The sequence below is a fragment of the Podarcis filfolensis genome, assembly GCF_964270895.1.
Source record: "Podarcis filfolensis genome assembly, chromosome: 4".
NCBI lineage: Eukaryota > Metazoa > Chordata > Lepidosauria > Squamata > Lacertidae > Podarcis > Podarcis filfolensis.
The window spans coordinates 51,541,018-51,559,916 of record NC_139607.1 but is presented as its reverse complement, the minus strand read 5'-3'; the positions used below and the strand labels follow the sequence as shown (position 1 = coordinate 51,559,916).

Sequence of the window (18,899 nt, the reverse complement as noted above, 5' to 3'; positions counted from 1 at the left end):
CATTATATAAACAGGAAGCTTCCCTTTTTGAGTTAATTTGACTAGTTATAAATCACTGGGGGATAGATACCCTGTATGCAATAGTTCTATTTATTTAAAAAGCATTTCTAAACTGGTTAATATAGAAAAAAATCTCTAAATGTAATATATTTGTGAGTAGGTAGGAATTACGTCCTTGGCAGCTTCTTAATTGAAAGGACCCATACCAGTTATTTTTAGGGCATGGTCTCTTTGGGCTCCTTTACCCAATTTTAACAAGTACGTATTAGATTCACTTTCTGCATCTAATGTTCTAATGTTGATCTAATGTAGATGCATGTTGATTCTGGCTTTCTACCATGTGCCAGCATAGGATTGGATCCAGAGATCCTGTCGCCAGAATTTTGCTCACAGAAGAGGCAGTCCCAGTGACCACTTAGGGAGAGTGGGGAAATTTGATTTTTGCCCATTTCCTATGCATTCCCCAGAAATGTGCTCCCTGGGGTTTGGTGAACCTGCCACTTATTGAGAGGTGGTACAGACTGTAGTGTGATACACTATTGGTTCTTCAGGGAGTTAAAGTTTGAACAGGAGGGAGAGGTAGAGCTCAGTAAAGGAGGGGCTACCAACATTTAAGTTTCTACTAGATGAAAATCCCTCCTATTATTTATTATTTATACCCCACCCATCTGGCTGGGGTCCCCAGCCACTCTGGGCGGCTCCCAACAGAATATTAAAATACAGTAATCCATCAAACATTAAAAGCTTTCCTAAACAGGGCTGCCTTCAGATGTTCTCTTTGACATCTGATGGGATGTTCCACAGGGCGGGCGCCACCACTGAGAAGGCCCTCTGCCTGGTTCCCTGTAACTTGGCTTCTCACAGTGAGGGAACCGCCAGAAGGCCCTCAGTGCTAGACCTCAGTGTCAGGGTAGAACGATGGGGGTGGAGACGCTCCTTCAGATATACTGCACTGAGGCCATTTAGGGCTTTAAAGGTCAGCACCAACACTTTGAATTGTGCTCGGAAACATACTGGGAGCCAATGTAGGGTTGGGCTTTTAGACTCATATGATGAAAATAGGAGTGAAAATGTTTTTATTTGGCAAAACTTGCTCTATTTAGGGGGGTGGTAAGTTCTTTGTTCTTTTTTTTTTGTAGGGACACTATCGATTCTGTGATTCACTCTATCTCTTGGGGGAGCACAAAAAAGCACTAGAAGCAAATGAGAAAGGCCAAGAGCTGTGCAGAAATAATCCTGAAGGAATTAAGGATCTTATACAGCAACATGAGAAATTTAAAAAGCAAATTGATGAAATGAGAGGTAACATTTCCTCTTTAAGATTGTCTTTAAATACAGGAAAATACTTTGTATAATAACTTTTATTTAGTGAATCAACTTTTTTATCATTTATTTAGGTGTGAAACAAAATAAACACAGAATAAAGAAGGCAGTAGTTCAGAAAAAGTAAGTTTAATTCTATTATACTTTATATGTGAAAGTAAATAAAAGTCAAGTAACAATGGGCTAAATTAATGTTTAACTAGCACAGATTTGGTGCCACTACAGATTTTGACAAATTCATGAGGTATAGAAACACTACTTCCTATTAGTAAGAATGCTTCATTAGCACTTAATTTCTGTAAGTGTCAGGCTCTCAAAGATTATCCCTCTTTTAAATGTAAGATGAATTAAACAACAACAACAACACTGCCTTATGGTTCAATTTAAACAAACACTCAGAAGCTTTAAAACGGTTGGCTGCACATAAATATTCCTTAGAAGGGCATCTACTGCTTTCCACACATATGGATTGCATGGGCAAAAAGATTTTTAAAGCAATTGAAAGTGTTAATCCACATGAAGTCATGCTCTTAATTAACATGGGTGTTCAAAGACCCATTGATTCCCTCCCCCCCCCCCCCCAGTTTTTATTTCTTTATTTAAAATATTCTTCAGCACTTCCAGAGTGGCTTTCAAAAATAAGGTAAAATATAATAAAGAACAATATAAAGGGTCTTGTGGAAGACTAACAAATTCATTCTGGCAGAAGCTTTATGCTCAGATGTGTTGAAGTGTTATCCTGAGTTGTGGGTGCATATATGCATGGCTATAGAGAGGGAGGAATTGTAAACAGTGAGGTCAGAAGGCAATGGAATGCAGAAAAGTACAGACAGTGATAATTACCGTGTTAAAAGTGACCATTCACCCACATGTTTGTTGCCCTGGTGTCATCTCTGCTTAGGGACATGGGTGGCACTGTGGTCTAAACCGCTGAGCCTCTTGGACTTGCCGATCAGAAGGTTGGCAGTTGGAATCCCCATGACTGGGTGAGCTCCCATTGCTCTGTCCCAGCTGCTGCCAACCTAGTAGTTCAAAAGCACACCAGTGCAAGTAGATAAATAGGTACCACTGCCAGAAAGGTAAGTAGCATTTCCGTGTGCTCTGGTACTCGTCACGGTGTCCTGTTGTGCCAGAAGCGGTTTAGTCATGCTGGCCACATGAGCCAGAAAGCCGTCTGGACAAACACTGGCTCCCTCGGCCTGAAAGCGAGATGAGCGCTACAACCCCATAGTCACCTTTGAATGGACTTAACTGTACAGGGGTCCTTTATCTTTTTTTACATTCTCTGCTTCCAATGTTGGGGCAGTGTCAATTGTTCTGAAAGCTGCCTTCAGAACTGTCCTTCACTCCCTAGAAAAGGAAAACAGCCCTGTGTTCCTCTCTTAAGAGCCCAGCCGCTCTCTTCCTGCTGTAAAGAAGGGAAGTGGATCCTGAACGAAAAAGGTTGCATTTGTAGATACAGTTATTCTTAATGTAAATGTTGCGGAGAATAACTCTTCAAATCTTATGATAGGATGTTGTTTTATTTTATTACCAAAGAACTATGGCAAAAGAACGTTTCTGGATCCTAAAACAATTCATAATCTTCTGGGACCCCCTCCCCCACAAGCAATGTGTGTTTTATTTTGAATTATTGGTTTAGTTCTACAGAATCTCCTTCAGTCAGTGCCCAGGAATCAAAGAAATCTGACAATGAAAAGAAAACGCAACCTGACAACAATCTTGGTAAACAGAAGCATACAAAGGTAAGTTGTTTTCGTTTGCTTGTTTTTAAATGCAAATGCTGCTGAGAGCTGCTGTCTGGAAGACAGTGCTGTCAGAAATTTCCTTAAACATGAATATAATTTTCAGGCTTCTTAGGCTCCTGCTCCTTATCTTGCCAACCCTGACTCTGCTTTCACTTTAACTTTTTGTTGGCAGTGATATAGCCTGGCTTTGTATTAATTTATCTCACTTTAAAGTTATTTGAATTTGGCAAGCAACTAGCTACTTGGCCTGTTATCTGTGAATGGGACTGAAAAAAGCAACAAACCTTTTAAACATAGCACTTTTTAAATCATGAAAATAGTTCCATTGAACAAAGCCAGTCTTGCTTCCAAATAAATATGCATAGGGTCAGCTGTAACTAGGAATTTCTTAGAAGCAAGAGTGGTTGCTACTGGGCGAAAATAGTATTTCTCTATGAGATAGAAAGCAAGTGTCTGTGCTGCTTCGTTGGTAGCCATATATATTCTTAAACTGGGAATTTGAAACATTTCAAAGCTCAAATAGCTGGAGAGCATGATGTAATAGCACAGGCTCATCCATATTGGTTGATTGTGAAGCAACACATAGAGCGAAATCTCCTGGATTCTAGCACCAGTTAGAAGGTCACAATAGCAAATATAATACAAATTCCATTTTTGTTATTTATTTGAGATGATGTTGGATATTAGAGAGTTTGCAATTTTGTCCAAATGCAGTAAATAATGTTTCCTGCTAGCCAGTAACAGAAATCCTTCCCTTCGCTTGCAGGAGAAGGGGAGGAGGGCTTAGGCAAGCTTCAGGCTTACTTTTAATACCTGCTTAATCTAAATGCCACGCTATGTTTTCCTCCTACAATTAAATGTAGTCATTGTTTGAAGGGGAGTTTTGTGTCTTGCTCTTCAAGAGTAATTTTCTACCCACATTTCTAGTTAAGATTTCCTGTTATTCTTAATAATTTTGTCCTGGCTTAGCAAAGTCATAAACGGTTTAATGTTGCATTTTAACGTTGTTCAACTCGGCCTTGGGACCTTATGGTAAAGGGTGAGTAGGGAATAATAACAAGAACAACAACCTGCTATTTTTGTATCTTTTTCCTTATCTGCCTTGCGGTCCTTTTTGTTTCTCTTAAGTAACCTTTCCCATTATTAAGTTTTTTTTTGCTATCTTTCAGCAGCTTCCAAGGTGGCTCATGGTATAATAAAACAAATTTAAAATCAGGCTTAATTCCCGTCCCCAGTGAAAATAGCAGTAAGACAAAAATAAAAGCAACAAGGTACCAGTAAAAGCAGCAATAAGAACTGCAAGGCAGTAGTAAAAACATCTGAAAAGAAAATATATAAAAATCCTGGGAGAATAGAAATGTCTTCATCTGGTGCTGAAAGTCCAACAGAATTAGCTCTAGCTGAGCATCTTTGAAGAAGGTTCATGTAGGGCATGGGTAGGCAAACTAAGGCCCCGGGGGCCGGATCTGGTCCATTCGCCCTCTCAATCCGGCCCACGGATGGTCCGGGAATCAGTGTGTTTTTACATGAGTAGAATGTGTGCTTTTATTTAAAATGCATCTCTGGGTTATTTGGGGTATAGGAATTCGTTCATTCCCCCCCCATATTGTCTGGCCCCCCACAAGGTCTAAGGGACAGTGGACCGGCCCCCTGTTGAAAAAGTTTGCTGACCCCTGACGTAGGGCTTTTGGTCTGGGTGATTCATAAACTGCCAGTGCATCTTATCTAGTTGATACCATATTACCTAGCTGTAATTCTGTGGTTGGGACTCATGAATTTACTTAGTCCCTTGACATCAAGAGGCTAGGTTTGCAGGCCCTTCACGTTACTTTGAGAGTGCTTAACCTGTCCGTCCTCTTTACCTGCCATTGTGAAAATAAGTAGTAGAGTGATGACGGCTGTTTTAGATGAGAGACTGTTGGCTCAGCACAGTTAGCTGAACCTGTGACAACGCATACAAAAGAAGTTAAGGGTGGACCTGGGAGGAGAAAGTGAGTCATTTAGCCGTTTAGAGAAACGAAACGAAAGAAAAGCCTGTAGACTTGAAGATTGGCAAAGTGCGTATGCAGAGTTAAATTACAGCAGTGATCCTTTTCAATGGGAGGAAATTTTGGCAAAAGCAAGAAAAAACAGGTATTAAACAATTACGTTGGGTTTTTATTTGGCAGCCTTTAGGATGCTAACTGGGTTTTGAGCAAGTAATAACTCGAAAACTTACTTCCCGTTCAAATTGAGAGGCTTCTTCTTTAAGAACAGTAGACATATGGCTGCTTCCTGCCAATCAGCAGCAGGGAAGTTTGGTTCCGCATAAACTGCAGCTGGAACTGATAATATCTGAGCCCCTCAGCTCTCTGTTTGGGGCAAGAGTTGGGGCAGGTTCTGTTTTGTTCACCAAGAACATCTTAAGAGTAGTGGAGCTGCAGCTAGTCACCTTCCTGCCAGCTGCTGAACAAAAGGAGCATATAAGCCATTTATATAGTGCTTTTAGATGTTCAGAGCACTCCATGTACATTATTTTGTAATTATTACAACTTTGTTATAGAGGTTGTTATTTATTATCCCTGTTACTCAGATGGAGATGGTGGGTGGGCTGAGGGAGAATGGATTGCCTGAGATCCCGCAGGTGAGAGTCAAGTGGGGCATTGCATTTTAGCTCTTTCTCTTGTTTACTATGCTACAGCAGCTCTTGTATTAAGGTTTTTATGAACCAGGCAGGTGCAGCTGCACAGAAAGAACCTTTTCAAATGCCTTCTTAATCTCAGTCGGGTCAGGAAAGGAGGAATGGATGGATTCATTCTGTTGTGAAATTTGATAAAAGCGATCACATTCTGCATTTGAAATGCAGTTTCTTTTGCTAGTACCTGGAGTGGGCATGGAACAGGATGAACTGGCCCTAATCTCAATTGATTGGCAGACAGCAGATAATAATAATAATAATAATAATAATAATAATAATAATAATAATAATAATTTATTATTTATACCCCGCCCATCTGGCTGGGTTTCCCCAGCCACTCTGGGCGGCTTCCAACTGAATATTAAAAACAGTACAGCATCAGACATTAAAAACGTCCCTAAAGAGGGCTGCCTTCAGTTTTCTTTTAAAAGTAAAATAGTTGTTTATTGCCTTGACATCTGCTGGGAGGGCGTTCCACAGGGCAGGCGCCACTACCGAGAAGGCCCTCTGTCTGGTTCCCTGTAATCTTACTTCTCGCAATGAGGGAACTGCCAGAAGGCCCTCGGCGCTGGATCTCAGTGTCCGGGCTGAACGATGGGGGTGGAGACGCTCCTTCAGGTATACAGGACTGAGGCCGTTTAGGGCTTTAAAGGTGATGATACTGTAACTGGGAAGGTCATTGATTCCAATCTCTCTGCCCTGCTTAACCCAAGATTCTTAGCGTACAGTCGTACCTTGGATCCCGAACACCTTGCGAGTCGAACATTTTGGCTCCCAAACGCCGCAAACCCGGAAGTGAGTGTTCTGGTTTGCGGACGTTCTTCGGAACCCAAACATCTGACTCGACTTCCAGAGCTTCCGATTGGCTGCAGGAGCTTCCTGTGTAGCCAATTGGAGTCCGCGCCTTGATTTCCGAACGTTTTGGAAATTGAACGGACTTCCGGAATGGATTCAGTTTGACTTCCGAGGTACCACTGTGTAGGAATAATTCATAACCTGCATCAAGGTAAAGGGTAAAGGGACCCCTGACCATTAGGTCCAGTTGTGACCGACTCTGGGGTTGCTGCGCTCATCTCGCTTTATTGGCTGAGGGAGCTGGCGTACAGCTTCCGGGTCATGTGGCCAGCATGACTAAGCCGCTTCTGGTGAACCAGAGCAGCGCACGGAAACGCCATTTACCTTCCCGCCGGAGCGGTCCCTATTTATCTACTTGCACTTTGACGTGCTTTCAAACTGCTAGGTTGGCAGGAGCAGGGACCGAACAATGGGAGCTCACCCCGTTGCGGGGATTTGAACCGCCAACCTTCTGATCGGCAAGTCCTAGGCTCTGTGGTTTAACCCACAGCGCCACCCGCATAAAATTTGGTAAATAGCAATAGGTAGATTGAAGCATAGGTGCAGATATATCACACCCCTTTTTCACTGTGTGATCAGGAAAAATAGTCCAAAAATGGGGATATACATGAACAGAGTTGAAGCTTTGAAGTTCCCATCCTTTTCTATAGAGCCAGGTTAAGAGGCAGCAAAATCTACCCCTCCCTATCTTGAGCACAAGGATCACCAGGGGTTGTGAGCATGTTTAGCCCTACCCTAGCAGCTTCCTGAATGCATCCATTTACTTAACTTCATGTAAGTGGGTTGGTTGGGAATTCACTCTTGCTGGGGAAAAGTGAAGCATTCCTGTTGCACACGCATAGGCAGTGATGGCTAAACCTGCCTTCCAGTCCTTAGGTTAGGCGGTATAGCTTCCTCCTAAGTTGTATTATGCCAGTTGGGTGTGTTGGGCTTCAGTTAAGAGTACACAGAGATGCTTTGCATTCTTCCCCAGAAATCTTTGCCATTTGTAACTGTGCATCTGATTTAGCAAGTATTATAACATTGCCAGCCTGCTCTGAGCACAGTTAGACAGTTAAGGAGATTTGAAACTCACGGCCTAAGATGCCTTCCTGGTAGAAACATTTGAGTTCTTCCATTTCCATGGGTGAACACGCACAACGCTTCATATCAAGGAAATCTATTCAGGTGGGTGGTTTTAGGAACATGCCCCTTTCTGGTTCAATGGGAGGAAATACTCATTTTAAAATCTTTTTACAGGTAGCAGCTAATACCTTAACTAAAGAAAACAAAGATCGTCTTTCAGATATTTCGTCAGGTAAGTTAAAATAAGTTAGACCATATGTGCTCCATGGTATGGATACCCCAAAACATTAGTGTGTCAGGAAGAGGTGCTGGCTTGGTTCCCCAATGTGGGTGTTGAACACTGTGCCGTAATGTTGCTCCATCATGTCGTGACAGCGACTGGCTCAGGGCCTCCGCACGCTGCTCCCTACTGCCCTCCGTATCCGGTGCCTCCACACACAATTCATTCCATTTCTGTTCAGCAATCCTTGCATCTTTTTTTCTCTGAGTGAAGCTTGAAAATTATTGCATAGACCAGGGTAAAGACATCAGAATTCTCAGTCAGCTTTGTACAGTGTTGGCACATAACAATCAGTTTCTAAGCGTTAGCATGTTGCTTTTTTCAGCCCTGTCAAATTTTCAGCTTCTTTGTACAGTTCCTTGAAATTTTTGATGCAGAGTGTGTGGTTCTTTTTAAGGAAAATAACCAGGTTCAAAATGATTTTTCCCCCTCCCCCTCATGACAGGGCTGAGGGAAAATCCAGGAAAATCCAGGAGCAAAATGAGTGACTTTGAAAAGACAAGGTATAGTTTCTCTTGCATTATAATAGTGGAAATACTTTCAGATTCAGAACTTCCCTTTGAAATGTTTTTGGGGTTTCACCTTAACACCTTTATTTATTGTAGCTTTCATACCTGGGTGTCCACTTTTTTTAATTGGCCGTGATAGCTTGGGGGGGGGGGAAACGTCACCAGGACACTGGTCCCTGGTGCACATGAGAGGTTGGGGACAATCCCTGCTTCCCAGGGACAAGTTTCTCAGGTTGTGGGTTGTTGTTTTTTTAGAGCATGAAATGTGTGTGCATTTGAGTTATTGACAAAAGTAACTGTATTTTTTAATTCCAGAGATGAGCTGAATTCAAAAACTGATTCTCAGAAATGTCTGGACAAACAGAAAGCTCCCTGTGGTACTGTGCAACAGGTAACAGATATGTAAAAAGCGTGGCATTGCAAATTTAAGAATTTACTGAATGTCAGGAATGCTGTTTACATATGGTTGGTGAAAGGCGTGTAGAACATTATACAGCAGCAGCCTCCACTGAATATTTAAAACCAGGCAGTTTTTCGTTATGGGATTCTGTTCATAGTGTTGCCTTCACATGTACAAGTGAAACACAGCACCAAGTGTTTTTTAAAATTGTGGGCTGTATCTAACACTGCAGCTCCACTGGTGTGCTATACATCCATGCCTGCAGTGGAGCTTTCTTCTGTCCCCTGGGTGTGCTCAAAATCAGCTCTGGGGGGTTCAGGGACACTGGAATATATTTTGGGGGCACGTGGAGGAAGGAGAGGAAGTCCTTTTGTGCGAGCGGAACCCCACAGGTGCAGCATTGGACACAAGCCCTTGTTGGCAGGTTTCCTAGTCTCAGCTGGGATCTCTTCCTAGCCTGAAGTCCAGGTGAAGACCACAATACATTATGCCAGCTGCATAAGTCTTTACCCAGTCTTAATTGCATGTTATGTTCGTAGTAGTCTTCAGACCAGACTGCAATCCAAATTGAGATGATAGAGAGCTATATGCTAACGATTGTACAGTTCTTTCTGTAAGGAACAGGGTGGGTTTGTCTGAAATGGGAGCAGGGGTAAGAAACATTGAATTTGTCATGAAAGTTCTTCCTTCTTAGTGGACAGTGGCATCCTGGCCCTGCTCTTGTTCCTGGAGGAAAGGGGCAAGTGGGTCCTTATAAACAGAATAATCAGATCATGGGAGTGACCTGTTTCTGTCCCCGTCCCCCCTTGACTTTTATCTATGTTGCCAGCTTGGCATAGTACATATTTTGTAGGGATTATTTGAATAGTCTGGGTTTGTTTGTGTTACAGTTTGTGTGCCATTTTAGCTCCCTAAGATTGCTACAGAATTAACATTTGAGTAAGAAATAAAAATGTGAAATATTAAATTCAAACAACATGTATTACTGGTCTGATAAGCATAATGTTTTGATAAAGGAAACAAAGACAACATTTGTCCCTTGTTGATTTCTGCAGGGGAAAATAGTACTGTCGTTGAAGAGTACTGTAGAAGCTGCATGTACATCATTGATGGATCAGCGCTTTCACAATGCTGAACAATCCTTTGCACGATTGTTAAATGTTCTAGATCCATCCAACCTACAGGTAATAGGGAGAATGCCATGGTCTGCTCAAGATAAGTTTTACCTTCTGTATATGTTTACGGTTCTTTTAAGCATTCCTAAGAAAAGGATAAAGGTTAGTTTTATTAAGTACATCCACTATTATATTGTGCTAAGTAATTGAAATTTCTGGAAAACAGAACAGGAAATATGCAAAATGGTTTTTCAGTGACTCTGAAATCCATCTTCCAGGTTTTGTGCATTTTGTGTAGACAAAGGGAAACTGTCTTTCTAATTTCTGTGTCATAGTAAATTATAAAGGCAAAGTAACTTATTTCTACGATTTAGTTCTCTGTAAGGCTAAGGGTGGCATCCAACATTAGAAATAATCAGCATAAACTAATTGAAATCAGTGGGCAGTTACTTAACTCCATTGATTTCAGTCTACTCTTTAGTACGACCTGGTTGTATATCACCCTAGGTGTTTGCAAAATGTTGGGTTAAAGATTTATGAACAAAGTAATCTTGTCTAGGATAGGGATCAGATGCAGTTGAGCAAACAGAAACTGAATGTATATAAAGTACAGGTTCCAATGGATACAATTCTTTCTGTCAAGTTTTGTTAACTTGAGGATGTGATTTTTAATGACAAACCATTTTTTCTTGTCTTCTCTTTATTATTATTTTTTAAACTTGATGCAGCCATTGAAGTTTGCTGTTGTTGATTATGTCGTCATCCTCTATGGCTATGCTACTGCTCTCCTTGGAATAGGGCAGCCTGAGGTAAGATTCAAGCTATTACGTGTTGGCCAGGGCCCTCCTGCCAATGTCTTACTAGAACAGTGGGTGGCTGCTGACTTAGCTAGCACAGGAACTAATAACTTGTTCCCATCTAAACTGTTTGCAGGGAAATGCCATCTTTTTTATTTGTAACAAATTTCAAAACTTGAAATCATGAAGTTGAACCCATATGCAAATGTATTGTATAAATAATCTTCTTCAGTTTGAACAAATATTTCATCCATATGTTCAGTGAGTTGTGTGCAGTCATGGGGATATTGTTTTATTTAAAACAGAGTACGAAACTCAAGAATCCAAGGACCTGTAGGCAAGGAGTCCGGAAACTTAATGACTGCTATCCTGACATGAGACAGAGATTATGTAACATTTTTATCATGCACTAGGGAAGTCCACATTTAAATTTCAAAATCTAAAAGTAGCCTGCTTCTGCAGTTCACGTCACTATGGTGGAAATTTCCAAGAAAAACTTTCAATCGTGCATAGTTCTGTCCCATAGGTGCCTATATTTTTTGCTGAAATGCAGTCATAGAAGGCAAATGTATTAGTTTATTTTACTTTGGAAGCCTTTTGTATTCTTGTGGTATTAGTAGCCTTGGTGGTACACTGCACGTATTGAAAACAAAAATGGTCTGATTTACCGTATCTACGAAGGCATCAGATGTCATTCTCAAAATTCTCAACCTCAGTTATTTTAAAATGACTTTACCTTTATGGTAAGCATTTAACATGCTATCCCAAGAAGTCTTGAAATCTCCATCGTGTGCTGTAACTATTTTTGCTTTATATTTCTTTTGCCTTTTGCTGTTTTGATTGTGTTTGAAATTATTATCAAACCGTTTCATTTGTTTTCAAAGGAACTAACCAAAGCCAAAGACCATTTCAATAACATAATTGAGAAGTTTGAGAAAGTGAGATTTGATTGCTTAGCACATTATGGAATTGGAAAAGTATATTTGAGACAAAATAGGTGAGTATAATATGTTGATTTTAGAAATTGAGCTCATTTGTTCTTTAAAAACCTGGTCACTTAAATACCTTGTCTGAGGACAGTTCTTGCACTTCTTGAATTTGTCCATTTCGCATTAACTCTGATCGCACTAGAGAAGAATAGTCAGAGCGGAAGACCAAAGAGGACAAAACTTTTGTATCATATGTGTGAACTCTTAGGGAGGAATTTAGAAATTTTATTTACCTATTCAGTTGTCAGCTAATACCACTCTCCAGGAAGGCAGGCTTATTTGAGATGAAATATATGTTTAGTGAGAAAGTTAAAAATATGCCTGTGGCCTTTGATCAGATTGGAAAGAAATGTAATAGTCAACAGTTTTGCTTAATGGCTTGGTGCTGTTTAAGCTGTAGGGGTCACTCATAATCAAACCTCCCTCTGTATTGACCCCTGGTTGAGGAGTTTGACTTACAGCATGCAGTTAAAGTAGCATGGGGTGGAGAAGACTCCCCCATGGCTTGTTTTCTGACAAGGAGGGATTCTAAGCCATTGCTTTCCACTTCCCCTCAGTGTCCCTCTAATAACTTGTGAGAAGCTGCCTGGGAGAAGAGGGAAGTCTGCCCTTTTGGTCTAGGGCAGGCACGTCCAACAGGTAGATCGTGGCTTTCCTGAACCCCTAAACAGTTTTGCTTAATGGCTTGGTGCTGTTTAAGCTGTAGGGGTCACTCATAATCAAACCTCCCTCTGTATTGACCCCTGGTTGAGGAGTTTGACTTACAGCATGCAGTTAAAGTAGCATGGGGTGGAGAAGACTCCCCCATGGCTTGTTTTCTGACAAGGAGGGATTCTAAGCCATTGCTTTCCACTTCCCCTCAGTGTCCCTCTAATAACTTGTGAGAAGCTGCCTGGGAGAAGAGGGAAGTCTGCCCTTTTGGTCTAGGGCAGGCACGTCCAACAGGTAGATCGTGGCTTTCCTGAACCCCTAAAAAATGGGCCTTCCTTTTCCCTGAAAAAAAAGCTCAACAACTTTGACCTGAAGCCCCCAAAAGGGGGTATATCACTGCCAGATTTTAACACTGAGAGTAGATCGCAGTCTCTTGGGAGTTGGCCACCCCTGTTCTAGGGAAAGGAGCCATTGCCAAAAGTGATCAGGAAGCAAGCAAGATGAGTAAACAATCGCGGCAGCCCTCCCTGCTGTGTCAAGGTGAGGGGAGAGTGAGCATGCTTGACTTGAGCTGCCTCTTCATTTTCAAAAGGGCTATGGAATCCAGAGTTGACGTTTACCTCCTGTTAGAAAGGCATATAAAGCTACCTGGACCCTGAGATCATCTTTTGAGGCCCTTCTTTGTGTTCCTCCTCCTTGAGAGGTCCAGAGGGTGGCAACACGAGAACGGGCCTTCTCTGCAGTGGCTCCCCATCTGTGGAATGCTCTCCCAAGGGAAGTTCGCCTGGTGCCTTCATTAGGCGCCAGGCAAAAATGTTCCTTTTTAACCAATCAAGTTGACCTGATTGACATCCTATACCCTTTTAAAATGGGGCTCTTTTTTGAGGCGAGTGTTAATTGGGTTATTGTTCTTATTCTGATTTTATATATGGTGATGTTTTCTGTGAACCGCCCTGAGACCTCTGGGTATAGGGCGGTATATAAAATAAATAAATAGCCAGAACTAAAAATTAAACCAGCCACAATTACTTCCCATTTTAATATTGTGTTTGGGGTCCTGGGGAGAGGAATGACACTCATCGTTTATTGGATTCCTAAACACGAAACACGCTGACACTAGGGACGCTTGGATATAGCGTGTGACGTTGAGTCTTTTGGCGTACACGATAGGTTTTCAGAAGCTCTGGACCAGTTTTTGAAATCAAAGACCATGGTTAGTCATAAGATTATGCCTGGTGTATTGACGTGGCCTACAACTTCCATAGTTATCGAAGAGACAAGAACAGAAAAATTTCAAGTAAGTAAGATTGTTACCCTGTAAAGCTAAACAAAACAAAACCAAACCCAGTTTGTATATCATTTGTGTGGTGGCGGATAAGTTCTGTCTATATTCTGAGGACTACATCAAGGAACAAATTGGTAAAGCAGAGAATCTTGCATTCATCTTCAGTGGAGGTGAGCGTACTTGAATGTGTGACTCTATCCATCCTTTCCGGTATAAGGATTGCCCTTAGCAATTGGGAATCTAAATACCTGCTAAGGGTCCCTGAATGGCAAGGAAGTCTTTTGAGTGACTTGCCAGCTGCACTGAATATGGGATCTTTGTAGAATACCTCATGTCAGGGAACTGCCATCGGGAGAACTGGAGAGGAAGAGGCTCTCAGAGGCTGGCAGAGACTTGTCAGCTGATGAGGGAACCAGCAGGGGGAGAGAGGCAGTTCCAAGGGATAGTGAGTCGGAAGGAGGACTCAGAGACAATTCCAGCGAGAACAGCGAGGAGGTTTCAGGACCTCCTATAGGGACACCCACTCCTCGCCGGAAACTGTCACGCAGAGAGTCCAGAAGACGTGTTTCCGTTAAGGAGCTTTTATGCTGGAAGAAATTCCGTAAACGCCCACTGTCGGATTCTGCCAGCGACTGACGGAGTCATGTTTATGGCGCTCCATTACAGACAGTGGTTTGTGGACTTAGCCAAACACTGAGGGATTAGGAACTTTACGCACAAGCAGCTCAACATCCCATCACACCTCAGTTTCTCAGCTGAATTGTCCTAGCATCAGAAGTTGTATTTAGGTCACTTACCATTCACTTATTTGCACCTTCATCACTGAGATTGCCCCTGAGTCCTTCCTTACAGAACAAAATTAAAGAGCAATGAACCCATTTGCTTTGTTTGTAGTTTGACAGCGGAATGGACTACTTTGGAAACCTTCGTTAGAGGTTTATCAACAGAGCTTGGGTGGCTATCTGCCAGAGATGTTTTGGCTGTGATTCCTGCATTGCAGGGGGTTGGAGTCGATGCCCCATGGGATCCCTTCCAACTCTATGATTCTGTGAATCTATGAGCAGTACTGCGTGAGTTCATCTCGCATCACTGTAGTCAACTTTGAAAGCCTGGCCTCATACAGATGGGTTGAATTCCTTCCTACCTAACAGGCAGCCTAATATTCTGTGGGGTGGCAAACAATAGAAAGTGGAAGAAATTGAAAGTTGAGGAAATGATGAATATTCAGTATTCTGCTCGATGAGACTGCATTTATAAACATGCACACTTGGTAGTACAGAATTTCCAGGGAAGATGCTACAATATTTAACTTGCTTTGCTGCTTCATAGGTTATATTGCAAGATCACATTGAAGAATGCAGATTTCCTCCAGCTCCACATGCAGTTTGTCGCTACCAGCAGTGCCAAGCGCAGAAAATAAAAATCTATTTTAGTGACCCAGATTTTAAGGTAATATGAAGGTTGTTGAAAAGGATCTTGAGATACTTTTAATTTAGGTGCACTTTCTCTTAAGAGGCTTATGCAAAATATGTTTTGAATATTCCTAATATAAATGGTGCCTTACTGTTGAACTCACAGTGCTCGCTTATCTGTGATCTCCAAACTTTAGGGTTTTATACGTGTTACCTGCTGTGAACAATGTAAAGTGGAGTTTCATGTAAGCTGTTGGAAGAAGTTGAAAGCAGCAAGATATACAGATAAAACTGAAAAGGTAACATCAAATGTTTAATGCTTTACTTCTGTAGCCTCTGTAGCGAAATCCTACCCACAAGTCCTTTTTCTGCTCACACCCACAGGACTTTCTTCGAGAGCTATGTTTCACTCCAGATTGTAGCGGTCTCATTTCTAATATTGCTGTCTTCAGCTCCTCTGGTTTAATCAAATGTGAGGTAAGAATTGATTTCTGGTTGGTATTTTTTATAATATAAATACTAGAAATGGAATTAGATGAAAAGAAACCTTTATTATTACCTGCATTCAACATTTCCAAATTTGTTGTCATACTATATAAATTTCATTTTTGTTTCTTTGCTTTGACCTAATGTCAAAACAGTATCTATTTTATTTTCCACAATTCTAATAAAGCACTGTTACGGAAAATAAGTCTTTGAAGCTCCCGTTTTTCTTTTCTCCTCTTAGTATGAAGATAAAATAAAAAGCAAGAATCCTCCAAGGCCCATTGTTAAACAGGAATGCACAAGGTAAGTTTCCTAGCTAGTCGTATAATACTAGCAGTTCGTTTTCAGAGTGGCTGACACAAGATGGTAGTCTCATTGAAGAACATGGGGGTTTGTATCGCCACCTGTTGTCCAAGGCAGGAAATATTCAGCGTAGGGTAAGGGAAATTGGCCAAAATGGTCTCCATCTCGTTTTCTGGTTAAGGGAGACTTTTGTTTGCTGGAAAGACCTTACTGGATGCAATCCTGAATATATATTTGGATACTTGAAGGCCTGTTTGCATTTAGTTTCGTGATGACCTTCACATAAGGATTGCTGCCGGATTACGTCTTCATGTGTCTGCTATGATTGATACAGTCAGGCAGCTCATTGAAAGGCTGGCTGACTCTCTCGGGAGCTTCTGTCATATATTAACAGGCCAGGAGACTTATTTTTCCTGAAAGAGCAGTAGTCTTGAATATTTACATTTCAACTGAAAAATGTCTAATTGCTTTTAAAAATAAAAGGCTTCACTTTAAGTTGACTGTGTCAGTTCTAGGACCCTACAGAAAAAACAGGAGAGAAAACTGAAGAGGAAATTAATGAAAGAAGACACTTTACTGTCACTAGGCAACTTTGCAGAAGTACTTCACACAGCAGACTCTATATCAAATGATGACAGTGATAAAGGTATGTGATAGTAAATACCTGTATTGAGAATACCTTGATCCTCCCCCCCCCCCCCCGTGGGGTCCTGCGTTTCTGTTATGTATCTGGGCATTCACTGTTTTGTTTTTGCTTTTTAATCTTAGGGAGCAGTGGTGGCCTTGTTCACAAGAATTATTTTGCTGGGGATAGAGTCCTGCAGCTTATTATGCAGAATTTTGAGAAAATACGGAGAGGCGTACATGATGGCTTCAAACTTCTTAATGAACTGTTTTCGTGGTGGGTAATTAGCGAAGCGGACCACACACGGTTTTCAACAAACTGTGTAACCTCAGTTGAAGTAATGGATCAGATTGTAAGCTCCGTAATTGACAAAAATAATAGAGTGGCGACAAGAATTTTTGTTCATGTTTTAAGTGAGCTTGAAGAAGTGGATCCTAGACTACACGACTTAATGAAACATCTTGATAGTAATGGTAAGAGTAAGTTATTTGTGGTTATACTGTAACATAAAACTGAGGCTTAGGTCCATTACGGGGTTTTAACTCTTGAGCATTTATCTATTAGGCTTGTTCACATTAGATATGAGAGCTGGCTGCAATTGCAGCTGATCTGGAAAATAAAAGTTAGGAACTGGATTTGTAAATAATTCTGATCAACAAATCCCTCTCTGTTTATATTTATAGTTAAAGCATAAGGTTATGCTTTAAGTATCAAAAGCAAGGATATAAGTAATTGGAAAATTTATGCCCTTGCTGGCCAGCACTGTAATTTCCTACAACATTCCAAAGTTTTGATCATTGCTGTTTTCAGCTTTTTACAAGCAAGATTTGGGTAGCAATAATTACATTTCCAATGCACTTCTTGTTCCTTATTTTTAATTTTTCTACTAATTTCCAAGTTTTATTATGCTCCTTTAATATTCTCAAAATAGTCTCAATATATTAGACTGCACATTTCCTGCTTAGAATTGTTTGCTGAGAAGACGTTCAAACCAAGATGCTCATTTGTTCTTCACTCTTAGCCAGGCATAGGCAAACTCGGCCCTCCAGATGTTTTGGGACTACAACTCCCATCATCCCTAGCTAACAGGACCAGCGGTCAGGGTTGATGGGAGTTGTAGTCCCAAAACATCTGGAGGGCCAAGTTTGCCTATACCTGCTTTTAGCACACCGCTAGTTTTGCTTTTGCATCTTTGCAGTTTCTCATATTGTTCAGGCAGACAACTTTATGACAGGTGTGTGGATCAGTTTTGTTTGTGGTTACTTTGTGATAGGATACTTGTATCCATAGCCAGCTCTCAGTGGGCTCAGTCCAGATGGACTTTTCATCTGGCAGAGGCCTTTATAAAAGACTTGGTGGGAGGAGAGGGAGGTGATTTTCTCTGAGTTTCCCTGCACACACACTACATTCTGTGCTCTTCCAGATGGTCCCACAACCCTCCAGAGCAGATTTTCAGAGAGGAGGGGAATTGGTGAAAATGGCTTCCTCCTTTCCATTAGCAAATGCCTTCACTTGATCAGAAACCTTTCTGTGAACAGAAGGGTATTGTTGGATACAACCCAATAATAGTATTCACAGCTTCCCTCCCCACATAATGCAAAGAGCAATGGCTCCTAGTGTCATCGTCCCCGCCCCAGCTTTGGGTCGGGCACTGGTAATTTTAACAAGTTCCAGATACTGAGTTTTTCACTATACTATCCCCCATCTAGTTGGTCTAATTCTTGGAGATCTACCCCAAAGAATGCTTCCTTGAAATGTAAACAGATCATATCCTTGTGTATGTCTGCCCTAGAGGGCAAAATATATTCTGTGATGTGAATCCACTTTTGGGTGTTATAATTTATATTTATTTTTGCAGGTTTAAAAGCTACAAAACAATTTTTTGCCAAGTATGGAACATGCATCTTACAGCTTGATCTTGACTTCATAGCAGTGCTGTGGAATGAGAAATATGGCATTAAACTAGGCAGGGAGTTCACCTGCACATCTCCAGATATGATAGATGAGCTATCGTTGATAGAACTTCGGTGTTTTTTATGGCTCTTAGAAGAGAACAGAGAGAATTTTCCATCTCTCCTTCAATACTTAGATGACTATTTTGATAACATGGGTAAGTATACTAGGATGACCAAAGGGAGTTTATTATCCCTTTAACTTTATCAATGACTTCTATTGATTTTGTGAGGGGAACAGTGGTGGGCAGCAATGAAAGGATTCAGACCAGGTGAATTGTAGGTTCTGTGCAGGTGGTTCAGCCCATGTGGGGAAGGAAATGCAAAACCCCATGTTCCATGCAGTTGTGGGGAGATGCTGCTTTCTTTATGGGGCGGGTTCTGAGTTTGTTGCTTTGTATGGTGGTTTATGTGTTCAATATCACTT

The 18,899-nt window shown here is 41.3% G+C and overlaps 1 protein-coding gene across 2 annotated transcripts in view; it reads left to right on the top strand.

The window, feature by feature from the left end:
* TTC3 (tetratricopeptide repeat domain 3) overlaps window positions 1–18,899 on the top strand; it is a 57,441-nt gene that overhangs the window by 15,385 nt on the left and 23,157 nt on the right. For both annotated transcript variants that reach the window (XM_083608744.1, XM_083608745.1), the window contains exons 12-28: window positions 1,140–1,302; window positions 1,398–1,446; window positions 2,966–3,068; window positions 7,843–7,900; window positions 8,394–8,451; window positions 8,773–8,848; window positions 9,913–10,041; window positions 10,701–10,781; window positions 11,654–11,766; window positions 13,580–13,706; window positions 15,024–15,143; window positions 15,304–15,405; window positions 15,491–15,583; window positions 15,834–15,895; window positions 16,405–16,541; window positions 16,664–16,993; window positions 18,379–18,630. In XM_083608744.1, coding sequence (XP_083464870.1) covers window positions 1,140–1,302; window positions 1,398–1,446; window positions 2,966–3,068; window positions 7,843–7,900; window positions 8,394–8,451; window positions 8,773–8,848; window positions 9,913–10,041; window positions 10,701–10,781; window positions 11,654–11,766; window positions 13,580–13,706; window positions 15,024–15,143; window positions 15,304–15,405; window positions 15,491–15,583; window positions 15,834–15,895; window positions 16,405–16,541; window positions 16,664–16,993; window positions 18,379–18,630 — 2,053 coding nt within the window. The remainder of the gene's footprint in view (window positions 1–1,139; window positions 1,303–1,397; window positions 1,447–2,965; window positions 3,069–7,842; window positions 7,901–8,393; window positions 8,452–8,772; window positions 8,849–9,912; window positions 10,042–10,700; window positions 10,782–11,653; window positions 11,767–13,579; window positions 13,707–15,023; window positions 15,144–15,303; window positions 15,406–15,490; window positions 15,584–15,833; window positions 15,896–16,404; window positions 16,542–16,663; window positions 16,994–18,378; window positions 18,631–18,899) is intronic.